The sequence below is a fragment of the Symphodus melops genome (assembly GCF_947650265.1).
Source record: "Symphodus melops genome assembly, chromosome: 3".
NCBI classification, from domain to species: domain Eukaryota; kingdom Metazoa; phylum Chordata; class Actinopteri; order Labriformes; family Labridae; genus Symphodus; species Symphodus melops.
This window is the reverse complement of record NC_136693.1, coordinates 17,351,586-17,373,197: the sequence shown is the minus strand read 5'-3', so window position 1 is coordinate 17,373,197 and position 21,612 is coordinate 17,351,586. Positions and strand designations below refer to the sequence as shown.

The 21,612-nt window shown below is 39.0% G+C and overlaps 2 protein-coding genes across 3 annotated transcripts in view; one reads left to right on the top strand and one right to left on the bottom strand.

Moving 5' to 3' along the window:
• igdcc4 (immunoglobulin superfamily, DCC subclass, member 4) overlaps positions 1-3,248 on the bottom strand; it is a 50,776-nt gene extending 47,528 nt beyond the window's left edge. For both annotated transcript variants that reach the window (XM_079338752.1, XM_079338753.1), the window contains exon 1: positions 2,902-3,248. In XM_079338752.1, coding sequence (XP_079194878.1) covers positions 2,902-2,968 — 67 coding nt within the window. In that variant the 5' untranslated portion in view covers positions 2,969-3,248. The remainder of the gene's footprint in view (positions 1-2,901) is intronic.
• A 9,115-nt stretch (positions 3,249-12,363) lies between these two features.
• scamp5b (secretory carrier membrane protein 5b) lies at positions 12,364-18,381 on the top strand. The gene is made up of 6 exons (XM_079339275.1): positions 12,364-12,399; positions 12,484-12,603; positions 14,078-14,234; positions 15,510-15,611; positions 16,475-16,592; positions 17,347-18,381. The coding sequence occupies exons 1-6, from the start codon at positions 12,393-12,395 to the stop codon at positions 17,512-17,514; spliced, it is 672 nt and encodes a 223-aa protein (XP_079195401.1). The 5' UTR covers positions 12,364-12,392; the 3' UTR covers positions 17,515-18,381.
• The last annotated feature ends 3,231 nt before the right edge of the window (positions 18,382-21,612 follow it).

Here is a 21,612-nt window from a genome sequence, read left to right as displayed (position 1 = left end):
GCCATATTTTCATTTGATCTTTAGAAAGGACAAAACAGGCTCTTTGTTTGTGGATGTAGCCATGGCCCTTGCCCTCAAATTCGCCCCAACCAGCACCCGCCAATTCATCTCTGTCCCAGAATCACCCCAAGCCCCCACGCACCAGCCTTAGTTCCCACAAGTAGGAAAACACCCATGACATTCACGCTTCACTTTCTAAACCCAACAGAACACTCACACACGCACACACAGACAGTGAGTCATCACCAATGAGTGTGTTATTACAGTCCCTTAGATTATGTAGTACTAACATGTGATATATAGTCTGTCCATTTGATCAGAAAGTTAAATGGCTCCATCAAATGTGGCCTCTGTTCTGAACACTTTATCTATTTTGATTTTAATAGATGTCAGACTAAGATTTAAATAGTCTCTTAGCAACTTTGTGCGTGTGATATATATAAATCCAAAAGCTTTTTAGACAGCGACAAAATGTCAAAACTTGTTTACTACAAACTTCCAATGACAAATCTCACACTGTAAAGAAATCAATTTCCCCCCACACTCTGATAGCAGACAACTTCCATCACAATGGCCATTTACCTGTGGGAGATTTCATCATGTGGATGTGATTGCCCCCAGTGCGGCACTCTCTCTCTCTCTCCTGTCAGGAGGATCTCAAGGGGAGTAATTCCTTATTCTGTCTCTGCTGGAGTCCGCAGGGCACAGTAATCTAACTCTATATAAATTGTATCCTCTGACCTTATCTCAATGTATCAGATTGAAGTGGAGGAGGAATACCTCTAGTGCCTCCTTTCTATGGTCTTTCAATGCATAATTGAACAGTGAATAATGGGGCGTATATGATAAAAAAATTATAGTAGATCTCAAAGGATAGGTTGTGGTCTACCTGGAGACGGAGCGGTAATTTGATAGTCATTCTGCCCAATGACTTTTCAGTTCTCCGATTCTTGTGCACGATATAGCCTTATTTCTCATCACTGTATGAACGGCCATCACTGCAAAGTGTGTCATACAGGAGTTGGAGGAGCAGCAGGCAATATCCAGACAGAGAGGGATGAAATACTGATCAGTGAGGCAATGAAGTCATCTACTTGTGAAAATGTGTGCTCACTTCTTGTAAAGAGACGGACATCAGCGTAGACAGTTTTGACAAGAAATTAACTGCAGAACTGGACAAAGTCTGAATGTTCTTAAAGCTGTGTAGCTTTACAAACAATGAATGCAAGAGACCTTTCCCTGGTGCTCTGTTTACATGACAGGAAACATGTCTTATCACTCTTACAAAAAAAATGAACCGTGTTCAAAACGCTTGCTGTCTACCTTTTCGTTGAGGCTGCCGTTCAATCTAATAAATTCATTCTGCCCAATGACTTAAAATAACTTTCAAATGTTTTGGGACTAATTTATATGGTAGCCTACGCATGAATACAAACTCTTGGAGATCCTCTTTAGTGTGTCAGCTCTCCCTCTCTCTCTCTCTCTCTGTCAAGCACCCACATACAGACTTTCTTAACATGTATGTTCCTCTTTGTACAATCTCTATAACATGTTAGTAAAGTAAAAAAGTTGTTTAAAAAGCCACCATTTTGCAACAATGTAAACGTTACCTAAATGTTTAACTCAAAGCTTGAACTTCAGTGTTTCACTCCATTAAACTCCTTTGAGAAGTTTTTCGCAGGTCACGACATACAACTCAACTTGTGCCTTTTTAAGACCAAAAAAAGAAAACCAGAACATCATTTATTAGATTGGTAACTGGTTATTACAAAGTTATAATTAATGTCTTTGGCTTTTGATTGGTGTGCAGAAAAGCTTATCCAAACCTTGCAGAAACAGTTGCCTTTTAAGTTTTCCACAGCAAAGGTTCACTGTAAGAGATATTCCTGACAGACAAAAGTCAAAGGAGATATTATTAATTAGGAAACACTACTCAGTATGAGGCATTGCTTTGTCCACAGGGGCTTCCTTAATGGAGACAATTATAAAGTTCGTCAAATGAGCTTAAGGTGTGCAAAATTATGATGTGTTTAATGAAGTAAATTTACTATTTAGCTTCATTACATTCTGTCGACTCCTGTCATATTCTGCACAGGTCTTTGTCATGTTAATCCTGTGGCCACTTTCTCACCCACTTATTATCCCATGTGTGGGCAGGAAGACTTTCCGCTCACACCAGCTCACTCAGGAGCCACCACATTATCGGGGAAATAAAACTGCATGTGCATGTTTGACAATCAGCTATCAAACACAAATATCCCCACGCTTACAAGGACAATGCATATATATATTTTATAATCACTATCTAATCCAGATTCTGTCAATAGACGTTCCGCAGGGAGTGACTAAAACCGGCTTAAAATGCAGCATCGTCCCTATTCAACTCTAAGAATGAAAAGTTGTGATTATTTTATTGGCAAAGCTATCCACACATTTAACACCGGGCTGCTTCTTAAACACTAAGGCCAAGCCCATGTGTCTGCATAATAAGCCCCAATCCCCTGTTCGATCTGAGCCGTCCTTGCTCGGTTCAAAGCCCTGTGGCTGCTCTGTGGCACCGTCCAGGGAGCTGCTCCTTAGGTAACGTGCTGCAACTTCACTACGAGAAAAGCCTGCCAGCGCGTCCCAGGAGAGACACCCATAAAGTAACAATACACCCCTGCCTAAAACGCACCACAGAGGGCCACATGAGGTGAACACGGAATCCGGTGGGGACATTGCACGAGCCATGCAAGGTGCACATTCACCCACTAGCTTTCTCTTGTTTAGTTTTTTTTTTTTTTTTTTACCACAGCTCACTTACATTTCGGAGTAACTGCACTTCAGTGTAACACAACAATCCCTCTACCTCGCTCTAAGCACTCCACTAAAACATGCACATGATTAAAGTATGCGCGTTACCTTGCTTGGATGGACCACAAAACAGCGAAAGAAAACAGAACAGCCAAATAGTGCTCTCCACCGCCATGTACAGCCTTTGATTTCCACCAGTGGGGTAGCAGCGTTCGTCTATACAACCAGCTATACCGTTATAGCGACATGCATATGTTGGAATCCGCTATTGTCTCCTCCGGTGCGTAAAGGAGTCCTCGTGAATGTTTCAAGTATTTGGCGAACCGTCCGTACTATTTTAACTGACGAGAGTGTTGCATTAGTCTGGGGAGAGCCGTCGTGTCTCTCGGCGCTTCAACGCCATGTTGCGAACGAATGTTAAGTGTGTGTTGGCTGCTGGTCCACACACCACACACACACACACACACACACACACACACACACACACACACACACACACACACACAGAAACACGCACACACATGCTAGTTGATGCACGCGCGCGCGCATGCATGTTCATCAGACACTGGCTGGCTGCTCTACGCTGGAGTCCTGAAAAGGAGTCCGTGATTTTAACACACCCCTTTCCTTCTTTTTGTCCTACTCCACGCTGTCCGAAGACTCTTGGATGGTTCATTCAAAGCGGATACACAGTAGATACACTAGGCTACAAATATCACATTCGTCAAAAAAATGTTTAACCCCAGGTGCCTTCTTTAATTCTTTCTTTCTTTCTGTAATGATGCATTCTTTATGGTAATGCCTCATTCTCTGCTAGATTAAAGTGAAGTATGCAGGATGGTCACGCTGAGCAGTTGTCTGTTATGACTGCCAACGATTTACCCCGAATGAACCATATGTTGCAGACTGTTTATTTTTACGAGCACTCACTCGACAAACAGACGATATTTGTATTTTAAAATTATGCAAAATCCTCTGATTCATTCATGAAAATTTCCTTTTCGTATTTTAGGTTGCTCAATGATCGATGGAGATCATGCACCTTTTTATGCACGTATATGAATTCAAGTAATAAAGCAGGTTTTTCTTTAAAAAAAAAAATGGAGAGGCACATGTGCTCTCTGTGCAGGAGGAGGAGGAAAACACGAAGGAGGAGGTGGAATGGTGGCGACGAAGGGGTGGGGTTGGTGGGGTGTTGGTGGTGTGCATCCCAATCAGTCAGCCGGCTCGCTTACTGCACTGAGTGCTGAGGGACCCACTGACTTTTGCACATAGCGAGAGCCAGCTGGAGACCAGCCTTAACCGAACAGACAAAGACTTGCCTCATGCAGGACTCTCAGCATCACTAATACCAGCAGCATCCTAGTATTCACCAGCATACACAAAGAAAGAGGGAGAGGCAATCACACAAAGGCTTTCACAATATAGATATACAGCCTACTAAATGCACACAAACATACACAAAAACCTGTGACTTGTTACATGCTTGCAAGTGCAAAACACATTTTGCTGTGACAGCCACATACAGTCGGCTTAAAATTGTTTCAGGATGAAAATAAATCCTTGTACAGACTATTTCATTCCATCTTCATAATTTGTGCTTTTGAGTACAGCTCGGTTTTGTCCTGAACATGTTTGCAAGGAATATTGTTGCCTACAGCGAGACAGAAAATCATAAAGCAATGATGGAGTCCCACTAAGGATAAGCTATTTTGTTTAGCTCAATTTCTCATCTCAGTGTATTCATTTTATCTTGATCTGTGATGGATTGGGGCTGATGAAATGAAATGGGATGGATGTATTTCCCAGGTGTCTGATTAAAGCGAATGTCGGGGTCATCAGCAAATGTGATTGCATTGGAAAACTAATAGCATTGGTGTGTCCTCTGTGATTGTGGTCAAGCTGTAATTTCCATGATATTCCCTTTTCCTTCAGCTCCAGTGGAATAATGAACACAAAGTACCAGCTGCTTGCAAATTGCTCTACAAAAGCATTATGATCTGAAGAAAAAGAAAAAAAAACATGTATAAGAATTAGCTATTGATCAATTTTTCACAAAAATCATCATGGAGTTTTGTAAGTGCCCCTCTATTCATTATACAGTGCACAAATGCTGCTTTACTGTATGGTAATTCAAAAAGTTGCCAATCAACCAATATATTTTAATTTTCAAAGCAACACATGCATAAAAAAGCTTTTCAATGACACATTTATATAGAGTCTGCAGTCTGTATTGTGAAGCAATGAAATGACGTGTGTATTGACAAGTATAATAAGCTGATCCATTAGATGGAATGACCTGCTTCCACCTATGTTTTTAATTATGGGTAACCCGATTCCCTCTAATATGATGCAGCAACAGTTGAAACCCCATTTAGAAATTGTTTCCCTTAAAAATATGGCTTGTGATTATTTCTTCAAATATTTTAGAGGCATATTCAAAGCAACTTTGCACAACTTTTAACAATTTACTTTTGGTATAACGGGACATTTTCTCAACAGGCCGATTTTTGTTTACACAGTAAAATCATGCAAACCATGGATTCTCAAAGATAAAGCAAGCCAGTTACTAAGAACATTATTTACACATTTGATGTTCTGCCCCCTGAGACCAATTACTCTAGTATAGTAAACTTGTCTTGCTCATGTCAAACTGAAAGAGGTTTTAGTACTTTTTCTTGGCAGTGAGAGGTATGTTAGATTTGCTGTTGTTCTTTGATAACAAATTAGGCTTTTCTGTACTACAGACAATACTGTAATTGGTTGGCGAGGAGCTGAGCAACTGCTGCTATCCAGGATGCTGTATGTCCATCTTAGTTGCTGTGTATTCACAGTGAGGAAAAAATGTTTCTAAAAAAAGATGCATAAGAAAGGCAGTGCTTGGCCTTCTCCTTTACAGAGATAATCTTGATAGATATAAATGATCGGAAGCCCACTTTACCACGAGTTACCACTTCAACCAATTACCTTGGTGCAGCCTTGATCCTAGCTTTCAGTTCTTACCATCACCTTCAAGTCCTCACCTTCCTTCCAGCTTTGAGCAAGACATGTCAATTGACTTCCTGTGCTTTTGATGTGGCAGCTGGAGGTCTGTTAGGCAGCCCTAGTTATCCCCTTTGTTTCTCCAGGACCTCAAATGTGGAGACTGGCACCTTGTAGAACTGGAGTGGCTATGTGATTTAGGGGTAAAAATGACAATTTGGACTGCCATGCATTCATATTAGACCAACTTAGAGAGTTTCCTTAAACTTTCCAAATCAAGGCAGATAAGAGTGGTATCGGGTGGATGATGTGTCCTTCATGCTGCTGTTGAAAACCTTTTCTAAGGTTCTTTACTGACATTTTTGACACTGGCTTTGGTAACACCCTGAATACTGAAAATAAACAGTATCTATTTACAATAAATAAACAGTATTTATCTACAGTAAATAAACAGTTTCCATCTACAGCCTTGTACCATCTCTCTGGTGACCAGAGTCCATCCTCATCATTAAAGGTCATGATGGGAGGTTGGTACCTTGTGTATTTCACCCTTTTTGCTCTAGCATAGAGCAGATTTTACGATAATGTTCATGGTCACGAAAAACAAATTGACTAGGTTGATGGCCCCTGTGATTTTCTCTACTTCAGTCTTGGAAGTTGTTGCTCTAATACATAAAAGGGTGTTATGGGGTCGCCGGTGGCGCAGCGGCAGTGCGCGCGACCCCATGTATTGAGGCTCAGTCCTCACGCGTGGGCGGCCCGGGTTCGCGTCCGGCCTGTGGCCCATCTCCCGCATGTCTCTCCCCACTCTCTCTCCCTGATTTCCGACTCTATCCACTGTCCTCCCTCTTTAATAAAGGCATAAAAGCCAAAAACAAATCTTAAAAAAAAAAAAAAAAAAAAAGGGTGTTACATTAAAATGTTAGTAGAATTATATAATCTGTAGTTCATATTTAATAAAACAATATTAATCTCTCCAAGGAACAGTACATTTATTCATGATTTCATGAGGTGCTTCAATAGTTCCAGAGGGTGCAAGGACTGCAGAATTTATGTGACAACATGATACATACACATTCAAGAGGAAGCCCTATTATCAACTACTTTTTAAGTCTTTGTTTGAAATGAATCTCTGATTGTGTTCTGTTGACTATGTTTAAGTGATGGATTGAGATTTTCAATACGGAAAAGGATTTACTGTCATTATCATACGTTTTATAGAGTTTGGTCCCTTGGTTGGAAATTCAGTGCTGGATTATATATAAGTAGGATTGTGTATCAGTCCTTTATGGGATGAATATTTTGATTATGTTTAGCCTTCTTTGAGTTCCATTATTGTTTGCTTTTACGACAGCTAAAAGTGATGTCGTAAATATTCATACACTCATGTCAGAGGCTGTGACATAAAGTGCCAAACTGCCCATCTGTACTATTTAATTCACACACATTTACACATTAATGGCAACTTTGGGGAGCAATTGGTGTCTTGCCGGAGGACACTTTGGCATATGACTGTTTGAGATGGTAATCAAACCCCAACCTCAGATTGAGAGCTGACCAACATGAGATAACAATTGCATCTTTGTTAAGTATTTAAAGGACTAGAAAATACTACTAGAAAATAATCCTGGTTTCTGTTATATTGCTCTGTCAAGCCTTTTTGAAAAAAGGTTTTGCAATGCAAGTTTCAAAAGTATTTTCAAAAAAGTGTCTAGAAGTGACAGAAGTTATAATGTGGTTTGGAATTTGAAAAGAAGATACTTGTTTTTCATGTCTATTTCTCTCATGTGTGAGTATGTGAGGAATGTGTGTTTGAATAGAAAGTAAAGTTGTATTCATGGTGGCTGTCTTTCATTTTTCTCAGGGTCAAACAAACAGAACTATATCTGACAACAGGCTGAATAGAAAAGGAAATAAAGCTGAGTGGCTGACAGACAGATGGCACAGCGCCCCCAGCTGGAGGTGCTAAGGAGTGACAACATCAGACCCAGACATGGGCATGCATCATTCATGTCAGCACTACAAAGGCAGCAGTGCTGATCAGAATGCTGAACAATCCAAGTGCACAATGACAGACATTTTCTACCTGCTGAAAGAAGAGCCATGATTTACTGTATTAATTTTGTCTGTTTTCTGATCTTTGCCTGTCTTCCAATGATTTGAGAATCTACTCACCTTTTTTTTTAAAGACAATAATAGTCATATGTGCTCCATGTCCAGCCAGGTCCAGTCACCAGCTGTGAACTGTTTAGTTAACAAACACTGTAACTGCCATCCATGGCTCATGTTTGGATATGAAAATTAGGTTGGTGTATGATTGCCTCTCCACAATGTTATTCCACCTCCTTCCACTGGAGGGTTGCCCTCTGAATGCTTAGTCTCAAGGAAAGTGTCTCCATAGAAACCTGGACAACGGTGGCACAGGCTAAGGGGATGGCTGGGCAAATGGAGGACAATAACACTTGGGGTTCACTAGTGCTGGACCACAAGTAGAAGTATAAAGCAGAGGTATTGAGTGTATAACAACAGACACTCGCTTTTTCATAATTTAAAGTGTGTGTGTGTGTGTTTTCCAGAATTTGTGCCATGAGGTGGTGTGTTAACTCTGTATTTAATCAACAACAAAGAGTATGTTTACTCAATCAGATCAATCAATTGATCTTTTTTTATATAGGGTACTTCATAACAAATGATATCTAGGGCAGCAAGTTTAGCTCATTAGTTTGAGCATGGGCACTCACAATGTCCCACTTTTAGTTTTAGTCCCTGACTCTTTCTTATGGGTCCAAGTCCATCACTTATTTTACTTATAAGACTGGTTGTTTCTTACCCTTTTGATGATTTGAGTCCCTGACTATTTTTAGTCTAGGTAAGTATCTGTTTGTATACTGTAAAGCACTTTGGTCAGTTGAAACTCTTTTTAAATGTGCTACATAAACTTGATTTGACTTGACTTGGCTGATCCTTCTCCCCTTTTTTGGTGTTGAAAGGCCAAAACACCCCCTGATTCAAAGGTACACCCCTGATGATGTGTCCCAAGATTTACATCTTTCCCACGTCTGAGATACAGCTATTAGGCCACTCTCAACATCAAGGCAAATGTCATGTGTATACCACCCTGTGGCACAATGGACACTTTACCATCACATCCCGTGTTTCACAATTTAATTGTGTAATCTGAACTGCAATCAACAGGATACCACAAACCAGGACAAAGATCTGTGTTGATTAAAAAATAATCTATTAATTTATTAGGAAATACAGTTTGGTAAACATTGAGTCATTTGTTCATTGTTTTTAGAGGCATAAATTGAATGGTTTTTTGGTAAAAAGTAGACTTTTTCTATATCTATGATATTTAATAGGTGCTGATGAAAAGATATCTGACCCATCTCCTATCCTTCATTTCCTCTCTTCCTCTCTCTGCCTTCTTCTATGTTTCCCTACAACCATTCTTGTTATCTCACTGTCTCACTCGATACTTAATATCCTGCCTTTTATCTCTTTCTAATGCAGTAACATGACAAAGCACACCACAAAGACCACCCCAAAAGACCCACTGTTTTGCATCAATGTTGTCCTGGAAAACTTGTGGGGAAAATCTGACTGACTGAATCTTTGCAGAGTGAAACACTTGGTTGGTGAGCTGAAGTCGAAGGGCGAAGGTGGGCTGTGTTAATGCAGAGGAGGAAATAAACAGGCCTTGTCCTAATTAGCCTGAAAAGTAGATTCTGAATTATATTTTAAATTGAAGATTGTGAGGCGTTGTAAAGAAATTCCTCTCAATGGCTGCCTTGTTAGGTGGTGAGACGAGCGAGGCGTAATAAGAGCTGGAGTGAGAACAACAACAAAGAGCCAAGATTGCGAGACCACTTATATCCAACTCAGTGTATATCACAGTGGCTCGAGAACAACCTGTGAGAAACACATCTAGACTGAAGCTCTTTCTGATGAATATTAATGAAAAGAGGAGAGGGAAAATGAGAGTCTCATAGAAGTGACAGTGAGGGAGGACAGAAGGGCCCCTTTTTTCATTCAATTTGCCCTCATAAAAGTTTCTAAAAAAACACATTCTTGTGTTCCAGATCCACATTGTTTTTTTTGGGTTTTTTTGAGAGACAATTCAATGATCTTTATTTGATATCAGGTAGATCTCTCTGAATGTACAGTTTTACAGTTTTCTACGCTTATCTCTGTTTTATGCTACTTTCTTCACTGACTTTGAAATTCAGAAGCTGAGAAGATCCATGTGGCGATGACTTGCTTTCTGTCAAGTAACATAGGAGTTCCTCATGACTTAACAAGGAGATGTAGCACGTCTCATCACATCATTGAACAATGTGTGAATAGAATGGGGTAAAAGACTTCCAGTATGTCTATGTTTACAATAAAGATGCTCAATATCTTTTAGCAAGTGAGCCACTCACTGTTTTTCTTATTTGTTGCTGTTTTCATGCTCTCTTTTTCATATATTAACACATGACTTACATCTGTAAGTGAAACTTTTACCCTAATCTATTTTATTACTTTGTGATATTCTGATATTTATAGTTTTTTTTTTCTGGTTGGTCAGGGCACATTTGTTCCTGTGATTAAGGTTAATACTTGGAATTATCAAGTCTGTAATTTTCACATTTGTTGCTTTTGATTCATCTCTACTCTGTCAAAAAAAAAGGAACCATGGCATCGTAGATAATATTATTTTAAATTGTATTGCCAAAGAGAGTTTTATTTAGCCTACATAAAAGAGTATTTTTGGCCTGTGTGATGGATCGTTATAATCAGTTTAAAATCAAATCAATGGAGGTACATATCAGAATCAGTAATCAAGGTGTTGTATAGGCCAGGGCTGTATATTTGAAGGAAAAAAAAAGATTTCAAAATAATCTGTGAACTACAATGAGACCATGTCAGGTTGCCTATTATTTTTATTTTTATTTTTATTTTTTTAATTTCATTACAACTAATGAGTCTTGTCAAATAATGACCCAAAGTCAGAAAAAGAATTTTCTACTTGGACTGTCAACGTGGACTTGTGATTGTCTTCTACTTTATATGTGTTACTGTGGCAATTATTGTTTTAATGTAGACTATGTTGCTGTTATATGTACACTTTTCAAACCAGACACTAAGTATGTCTGCTTTGACACCTGTTGTACTGCACAGTACAGCTGGACTATTACCAATGTATCGGAGATCCAAATATGAAACAGGTGGCTCCATATTGTGGATCAATTACAATTTCTCCTGCCAGCTAAAACAATGTTCTTTTCAGCAAGCCAAGCAAATGTATGCCAACAAGTGTGCTCAGTGCCGAGAGTTTCGAGTTGAATCCAAGTTACAGTTTTCTTTTTGAATTATTAAAGGCACTCAATGCAATGAAACGGCGCTCCCTGCTGGACGACCGGAGTCAATTCATTATTTAAGTCAGACGCAGATACTAAGTCTCACATTTGGTTCTGGGCATTAATACAACATGGTGGCTTACATATCATCAAGAGCATCGTATGACCAAATTTACAAAACGAAAAGTAGCCTATAGCCCTATTGACCAGGAGGCCTTAAATTAACAATGATGTGTTAGAAACAATACAATTGTGTGTGTATTAAAGATGTGCATATAATTTAAATGATGCACACTGCTGCATCATATTTGTACGGCAAAGTATTATTGCTGCTCGACAGAGCCGAAGCAATATCTTTATCTATCCAATCTCTTGTTTGAGATTAACTGATTGAAACGATACACGCACACACACACACACACACACACACACGGTGGTTTGCACTTCAAAGCTAAACGGTTGTGTCAGGTTTCAGCACCATGGACAGGTGCTGAACAGTGATTGGGTCAACAATGCAACGTCAAGGATTGGAGTGATCTGCCTATTGGTCTGAGTCAAAGTGACAGCAGAATCAAGCGCGCTGATTGGCAAGAGGACGGCACAGTTAGGATTGAAGGCACAGGGAATGTCCAGAGTAAAGTATTAAATTAGTCCGATAGTCTAGTTTAGAGATATCGTCCTGCTAATTGTCTGCGGCGTTTAACACGAGGTGACTTTTCCACGAGAGACTGTGGACTTTACAGTGGAGAAACAGCGGATCTCTGGAGAAGGTAAGCAGATTATGGTCTCCGTGAAATCCGTTGATGATGATGATGATGATGATGGCCAGCTTTCTGTCAACATATCCTTCTGACGTCGCTGTTCGCTGCTAAACAATAGTATTGGCCAGTGTGGGACGTCTTGGGTATGTTTGCAAAAGTTGTGCAGCGTGTCCGCTCTCTGTGAAGGAGTGTGGGGGCCATTCTCGTTGTATTTAGTCAAAGCGGAAGGATTCATCTGTTATCTTATCAACTACGTTGAGACGGCGCCTGGAGGGCTCACACATTAAATCCCTAACAGGACGTGGTAGCTTAGCTTAATAGCACCCTCTGTTCGACACGTTTATAAAACGAGACGCTTTCCCCAGAGCGTGCGTTTAAAAAAAAATACAAAAGAAGATTTCTAATACTACCTCAGAACTTCCTAACCTCCTGTTCTTTTTTTTTTCTTTTCTTTTTTTTGACAAGCTCAAGACTCCTAGTACATCTACGAGCCACCGCTACATTTGTACACATGGCAGGTCAGTAAGTATATAATTAACTAGGAACTAAGATGTGGCACAAGCTATAGCCTTAACTAACTGTTTTGAAATCCTTTGTCTCAGAGCCGAACTTTCCCCCACTGCCTGGCTTCATCCCTCTGAAGCCCTGCTTCTACCAGGACTTTGAGGAGATTCCTGAACAGCACCGCAGCATGTGCAAGAAAATGTACCACCTGTGGATGTGTAAGTGAAATCACTTATCCCTGCATCATACTGGTATAGAAACGTTATTTTAGGTTTCAATGAATCTGACTTTTTCTGCCAAGACTGACTGACTCTCCTTTTCAATAATTAAAAAGGAACAAATAGAATTTTCCTAAAGGTCCCATAAGCCTTCTTGTCCTCTGTAACTCATGAGGAAAAAGTACAATGTAACAGAAGGACAAGCATCCCTTTGGTCCACAAAGATTTTGATTTTTTTTTATTGGCTGTTATCCTGACTGGTTTATTTGCTAATGAGTCATGGCACTGACCAGATGGCCTTGGTTTGAGCAGAGCAGTTAACATTGAAATTGTGTTTAACAGTTTTCACCAGAAGCCCTTTCATCACAGTTTATTGCACCGTAAACAAGCAGCACAATGATGCTTGTGATATTGCTCTGTTCTGAAGGCTCCCTGTCCGTCCATGAAAGGGAGAGGAACAAGAAACGGCCCAAATCCACTGTGACATTTACGCAGACTGTGCGCCGACAATAACCTGGCAGTTAGAGAACGCCAATAAGCCAAATAACAGTTTGAAAACAAATCATGCCCGGTTGCATTTCAATTGGGCCAAATATGCACATCCAAAAGTGCCTCTCCACTTCAGTGAACCTGTGGCAAATTGCAACTAGATTTTGATTGCAAAGAGATTTTTTTTAATGAATAATTATCTTTTATTCTCAACAAGAAATATAATTTGTATGTGTGTGTGTGTGTATATATATATATATATATATATATATATATATATACAAAATATATATAATCTCAGTCTAAACTATTAATGATTTTGAGTAACTTTTTCCACAGGTTTCTTCATTTTCAATATACGATAAACATGATCAGGTATTTAAAGCTGATATTCAAACTTGCTAACATCTCCTTTTTCTCTGTTGTAAGTTTATGCATTTTGCTTGCATTCACGATTTTTGGCTTGATTGGCTTGAGCTTTTCAGTTTTTTTTTTGTTCTTGCTTTGTGAAAATCATTTGCACATCACATGTTCTTTTCTGTTTTGTGTCAAGAAGTGTAACTGTGTTCCTTAATAGCTGTCATGTTGCAGCTGTGTTTGGCCTCATAATAATCTTGAGAGGCATTCTGCTTTTTTTTCACTTGACCCAAATATGAAGCTGATCAACCTGAAAACCTAGCGTGGAGAAGAGATGGGATGAAAGCACAGAGCTACAGTTATTATTACATGCAAGTGAAGCAGAGAGTCAACTGCAGCCTCCATAATATTTCAGAAAATTGATAAAAGAAGACATGTACAAAAAGGCTATTTAGGGAACACAAGCTGTATTGTCTATCAACCACTGCAATCAAAGGCTTTGAATAATGTTTTGCCTTCCTTCATCATTCTCCTTCCTGCATGTGCATGTCTGTGTGCCTCCAACATTGTTTTCAATCCCTACCTGAAATCCATTGTCTTTTTCTTTTCTTCTTTTTTCCTGCTTAAGTGAATAGTGCTACTCTTGCGGTGAATCTTATTGGCTGTTTTGCCTGGATGTTTGGTGGTGGAGGTGTGACCAACTTTGGGCTGGCTATCATCTGGCTGCTCATGTTCACTCCCTGCTCCTACGTGTGTTGGTTTAGAGCCATCTACAAGGCCTTCAAGTAAGTCAAATATGACACTCAATATAAAGTATTGTTGAATAAGGGGTTCAGTCATACATCCATATACAATGGTGTTTGCGTGGTTGACAGTCATCATAGTTGAAGAAAGAATAAAGCAATGCAGTCAAAACAGAAGAACACAACATTGAGCATATTTCACAGGGAAGAACATTTTAATCCTAATTTCTGTGTTTTATCTGCTCAGTTGAAACAATAACTCTGTAAGGTATAAAATACGGTGAATTTGTATCCTGTGTTAGCAAGTAAGTGATTGACAGAGAATATTTCCAGCTTCGAAACGTGACTGCAGGTACATCTAGAGGGGAGATGACAGGTGAGTTCTCTGGAGTGCTGATTGCATTTAATACCACTTGTTCTCGCTTTTCGCTCTTACATCTTTGTCTCTCCATGTGCAGCTGTATTCTTAGGATGGTTTTGTACGTCTTGTCTTGTTGGTTTTGTTTCCGTTTGTATGAGAGCATTGCCCACACATAGAACCACACGAATGGCACTGATTCTCACTCGACAGGCAGGAGACTGGGAGAGGTCATTGTCCTCTCAGTTGATGGAATGCTCTGCATCACTGTGTATTGTGTGTACTGCACTGTATTATGAGAAAACTACAACTAAAAAAAAACATTCGCGTATTAAAAAAAGAAGAGCGAATGCAGGTGTCTACTGCATATTTATAGTTCTGTGATTGCTGGCGTGGTAATTTGTTTGGGTTTCAAAGGGCTTGTCTCCCTTCTTTTGAACACCACACACTGGACATTTAAAAGACATGCGCCAAAGAAAAATCATCATTCAAAACAAATCTATCCAATTATTCTCAATTGGGAAACTTGTTGGCAATGGTCCATGGTACTTGGTGGCTCTCGGTGATAAACTGTTCTTCTATTTTCTGGAAGTTTTCAGTGGTAGCAAAAATAACTAAAGGGGAAACGTCACCCTGAAAATCCTTTCTGTCCCAAAAAGGTGACGTGACTTTGATATCCTGTGTTGGCATGAAGATCAGGTCTCTCATTTGGTGACAGGCTTTAGATTGTGTGCATTTTATCAATCAAAGACCATATAAATATCATCTTAAGTCATTCATACTATAAGTTTACTTACTGTATCCCTCCTGCTTTTTGAACAGAAATGGACAGCTGATGCGTCTATCGCAAACCACAGTCTCTGTGTTTAACACGTTACTGTGGAGAGGTGGAAAGGTGTAAGCCAGATAACAAAAGCGTGTATATATATGCTACATTTGATTTTTTTTTTTTTTCTTAGGACCGACAGCTCCTTCAACTTCATGCAGTTCTTTTTTGTGTTCATGGCTCAAGTTGGCATCAGCATCATCCAATGCATCGGCATTCCTGGCTGGGGAGTGTGGTAAGAGTCAGAAACTGAAAATGTAATGAAAACATTTAGCATCATTTGTACAGTACTTTTATCTTGTGTTGAGTTCATGAAGGAAAGATAATAATAAATAAGTTTATGGTCATTTAGAAAGAGTCTGTAATGTATAAGGACACTTGAATGTCAAGGGAAACTCTTGACCTTGAGTTGCTGGAGCTCTACCTCGATTGATTTAATTTGAAATACATGTAAGAAAAAAGTCGAATGAAAGACCTTTTACATTAAGGTGAAGAGAAGAAGCCATTTTACTAATACTGGAGCACAGTCTTCACAAAGGTGCACTGCACTTATTTCTCACATTTGAGGTGATAAAGTCATTTCTCTATTATACAAGCTACAAACCAGAATCACAGTTGTTTTGTTAAGATTTCAGAATGTGCTTCTGAATGAAACATGCAGAGTTGAAGCTCCCCGTCTGGACAGGAACTCTTTCTTTGAAACGCCTTGTTCTCGGCTTTCATTAACATGACAGTGATGGAACATTAGAGATTGCCCTCATATAACTTTAATGATCGCCCTGTTATTAGGTTTTGAGAGGCTGTTAAAGAGAACCGCAAAATGTCACCCGACTCAGGCTGATGATCAGGAATTAATATTATGACAGCCTCCATAAAGTTTATAAATGTCACAGTTTGCAGCCATACATCATCATGTATGAGCTATAACACTTTTAAACTTTATATAGCAGCACTTAAAGTTCACAAGACTACTTACATTAGGCATCCAGATGTTCAGTAATTGTGTCATGTTGTGTTCATAGTCTTTAATTGATCTTTTTTTTGTTTTTATCAAACGTGTTTAGTTAATGTTCTTTTTGTTGCCTTTGTTGCTTTCAGTGGTTGGTTGGCTACCATCTCATTCTTCAGCTATAACATTTTGATCGCTCTCATCATGTTGGTCCCTACCATCATGTTCACTGCAGTGGCCTCTCTGTCCTTCATCGCTCTCACCAGGGTAGGAATTTTCCCTCTGCATTCCTAGAAAGGGAAATAACAACATATTATGTGGATACATGATTACATGATCCGTCTTTAAGCGAACAATGTCCTACAGGTGTATTGTTATTTTTGCATTGTGTGTTTTCTCTTCAGGCATAATTTAGTGACAATCTATTTTATGGTTATATAAGTCCAAGATAAGAAAAAAGAAGTGAGAAGTATATGTATATATACTGTATAAAACATCACAACAAAAATAAAGTGAAACTGCATGAGCTGTTAAAAGTCAACCTTACTTTGCACCTTTAACCCCTTGACGCCTGTTGTCGTGAATTTGCATCAAACCGCCTCCGCTCCAAATCCAGCCAAAATAGCGTCCGTATTCCCCCACTGCCGGTTGATGCACTTTCAATACAGTACATACCTAGGAACCTTTTGCAAGCATTAGATTGTCATATGACCAGTCAGAGACAGAACAGCGTCCGTTTGATGTGCAATTTATGTGCTATTTTTATGTAAAATCTATTTTATGTGCTATTTTCAAATAAACTTTCTCAACCTGATTTAGCATCTACTTGAAAGCCTAAACACATGTAAAAAAAAGTTGTAATACTTGGAAACAAATTCAGGCGTCAAGGGTTTAACCCAGCATACCCGACACATGCAAGAATGTTCCAAAGCTCTATAAGACAATAAGTGAAGTTTTTTAAACCACTTACCTTTCAAATATAAACACCTGTCAGTAATAATTAATTCCACTTTGCCTTCAGATCCATAATTACTATCGTGGCAGCGGGGCCAGCATGTCCAAAGCTCAGGAGGAGTGGGCAACAGGAGCCTGGAAGAACCCACACGTCCAGCAGGCGGCCATGGGTGCAGCTGCCGGGGCCATGCAGGAGCCGTACTCCAGCCCTCAATACAATGAAAACCAGATGTAGTCTCTACAACACAGAGGTGTCACAAGCAAATGATGGGACAGCTATGCCAAAGTTTGGACAAAAGGGTTGGAAAGGTTCTGCCTGTTCCGAGAAAAAGTTTCCCTTTTAAGCTAATTTCTGAAATGTTTAAAAACATATCTCCCTTTTATTACACTTTCAGTTTTTACATTTTGCCCCCGTAAATGATCCAGCAAGTTTCAGTGATTTCAAGCAATTTCATCATCAACTTATAGCTGTGAACATCAGTGGGAAACCGGCTTTCACATGCTCGTAATAAAGGGCATTGTAATTATTTTTAGAATGTTTCATTGGTTCGTTGTCTGTTTGAGAGTTTTGAATGTGTCTTTTGTTGTTATTTAGCAGACCATGAGAGCTGTGTATCGACTTTTTGTGTTGATCTGTTGTTCTAGCAATCTTTTGGGGAAAAAAGGTCAAATATTTTTTTTGTAATTTATTTTAAAAAGACAGAAATAGATGTGCAGAAACATAGTATGTCATTGTATTTTTTTAAAGGCACATTTAGAGTCTGTTGAAATTGTTGTGTTTTCTAATAGTACACCAATGATTGAATTGTAACCTTGATTTAAATTAAGCAACTTTGTTTCCCTTATAATAGTTTAACTAAAGCTCACTGCAGAGAGGTTTGTTTTTGTTACAATATAAACTTAAGATGAATTTGAAAGAAATAAAACGCAACCATATTCTTGTCATCAGATTTTACACGACAAAAAGATTCAAGTCAAGTTTTAAAAATAAAGTGATACATTATACCCATAAATTGTAGTCACCTCTACTTGATTATAAATGTGACAGTCTATTACTGAATGTATATCTAGTGTGTGCCCTATAATAAATGGTTATTCTTCATTCAGAGTATGAATGCACTTTTCCTGCTGTGTGGCTGTGCGACCACTGAGAGGCGCTGATGGTTTAAGTACAAAAGAAAAAGCTTCAACATTAAAACATTACCTTCATTCATCCTTCAAAGATTATAGTCTGTATTTATGCCAGACTTATCTCTTTCCTTCCTTCCCTTTTTTGTCCTGTCACCCCCTACCAATATGCATTCTCCCTCACCATGCCAGAAAACAAACAAACCCCACTGTTAATGAGAGCTGTGCATCTCAAGGTAATCATCACACACACATTCAAGTATTGAGATATTTGGTGACACTGGTATGTTTCAAAACATTATTGGCAATAAATGGCAGTTACCCTCGCAGTCATTTTGAGTGGCTTTCTTGGTTGGTTGTTTAAGTTAAAACGTTGCTTTAAGGCTCCTTTAGGATGGTTGAATGGCAAATCAGCGCCCACTCTCTCCTCCTACCAAGTTGGAGTCCTGAAACGGAAGAATTATAGTTTCTTTCCAACCTTTGGCTACCCTTCTGCCTGAAGAATTGGTTTTGGTGAAGGATTGTATTCCTTATTTGTCCTTGGTTGTTTAGATGTCATCTTTCATGTCATGATGGACTGATAAAGATGCAACTCAACATTTATTTCTCAAATATTTTTTGCTTTAAAAAGTCCTGTACTTTTGTTTTCCTTAACCCCTCCCCCCAAATGATCTAAATGATAAATGATGGTAGCCTGCTGTTTATACATTAAGCCATTTTGCATATCTATAAATTTCTGACTTATGAACACAAGTATTGCACCATCACTGGTTAAATGAAAGCTTGTGCCAGACTGCATAGTTTAATTTGCATCGATTGCACAACAATCATGACATCAATGTCCCAAAGTTGCCATGTGAGGTTACTTTGCATAAAGAGCCTCTTTGTTTGAGTATTTCGTTATATTTGCCCCATTTAATAAAGATGTTATACTCAATCATTACAATGTGATTTTAAATTGTTTCCATTACATTAGACACAGCAAATGGTACTGCAGCAACATTTAAACACTGTTAAAAAGGGAAACTGAAAAATAGACGTTACATTCTTTGCCTTCAGGTGGTAGTATTGCTTCTCCATGGCTGTAAAGCACTTACGCAAACTGTCCACTGGGGGCAATATATAACATTATTTGTTTTCTCCCTGCTAATTTATTAGTAAAGTCTGTACAAGTGCACTGCACATTTGACATAGTAAGGGAAATTAACATTACTTTCTAATGAGAGAATGTCCATTTTTAAACTTAGCAAATTTTAAAATTATTTTACCATGACATGCTGTGTGTAAGTGACCATCTTAGTGATCATCGTTTAATGTCCTTGTTCTTGTTTCTACACTGTCTGCCTCTCACTGTGTTATTGTGAGTGATGGAATTACTCTGTGGACGGGTTGGGGGGGATGAAATTATACAGCGATACAGAAACCCAGAGGACCCACCAGCAGCCACCGACAAACACTGTAATTGCAGCGCACATGGAAATCTCCTGTGACAAGTGTTGACAGCAAAGACTTGTGCCTTCAGGTAAACAGGACCGGTTGTCAGCCACAGAATATAGCCATTGATTCATAACATATCAAGACTTCACCAAAGTTTCTCCCTGTGAAATTCAGTTCTGTATCCTTTTAAAATATGCATCAAAATGCATGCCTTTATTAATTTCATCCAAAGCACATCTCACCAAAATGTGAGCTGTGTGTTAACAATGATTTTATTGGTTGTTGGTGGTTGCCTCAGCCGGTCATTACAGTAGGGCCACATTTTAACCCAGTGTGATGTTCCTCGACAAGCAAAGGAATTCTTCAGCAACATCCTCTAACGCCCTGCATCTGTGTTGGTGGTGAAGCATGAGTTTTTTTGTGACGCGCTTACAAAATTTGGTAGGCATTTTTGGATAAAGAAAGCAAAAAAAGCAGACCCTCCCCCCACTCCCTTTTTCTTTTTTTATCTATAAAGTTTTCATCACAAAATCTTAACCGAGCAAACACTGTAACTTTATCTTGTTGCCATCATAACAGCTTTTATGAGTCAATTACATAGAAATATTAGTTTTAGCATACACAAGCTGTAAACACAACACTGGTAGAAAATAATTGCTTATTTATACATTCAGCAGATATGGAGCAACATTTGCATTACTTTGGAGTTGTGTTTATGGCCACTAGATAAGTATTTACTCCCTCTTTCCCTTTTTTTTTTTACCATAAACACTCCTTTATATTTAACAGCTAGGAACTAAACTGGGGGGCTGCAGTAGTTCAGTCCATAGGGACTTGGGTTGGGTCACCGGTTCAAGTCCTGATGCAGACCAAAATATGGAAGTTGGTCTGGTAGCTGGAGAGGTGCCAGACCACTTTTCGAGCACTGCTAAGGTGCCCTTGAGCAAGGCACTGAACCCCCACCAGCTCAGGGGACACTGACATCTCTTCATTAATGCATGTCCACAGGTCCTGCTTGTGCATGTTTGTGAATCAGGTTTATGTGTGTGGGAAGCATGTCTCTAAAATAACAGAGTGCGGACCACAATTTCCCCCTCTGGGATTAATAAAGTATAAATGAAAAAAAAATAAAAACAACTTTATTGTGTTCAGCACTCTTTTTTTCTACTGAAAAGAGATGTGTTTGCTATGTCTGGAGAGTGAACCGCTATAGTAAAGTTTCAAGCCTCAGAATCAAAACAAGTTGCTGAAAGACTCTGAAATGTGCATTTCTCTTGCGGTGTGTCAAAAGTGATCATGTAAACTCATGCATGCATAAAGTAAAAACAATGACAACAGCATCTTTAAGTTATACATTTCAAACATTTTTGTTTAGAACTGTGGACTTTGAATTATTAATTTATTCAGTTTTCAGGCAAAAAAAAAAAAAAGATGCGCTGCAGTTGGTTAAATGGGGGATTTGAGGAATTGCTGTGTTGATTGGAAAAAAAAGATAAGTCAAATGATGCACAAATGAAGGAGAGAAAGCAATTTATTTCTTGAGGTAATTAGAAGTAATTAAAAATCAAGGCTGAGGTATTTATGACTCTTTTTTATGCTACATTTACAACTAGTAGAATTCAGTAATATGCATGTCTTCCCCATAAAAGGGAGCGAGAGGAGGGAGGAGGTGAGGTTCACATAAAGGACACTGTGCGACCTTAAGTTTACAGAGCACAGAGGGCCTTTTATTTCTCAGGAGAGGTGGATATAGAGTTCCCCTTCATGC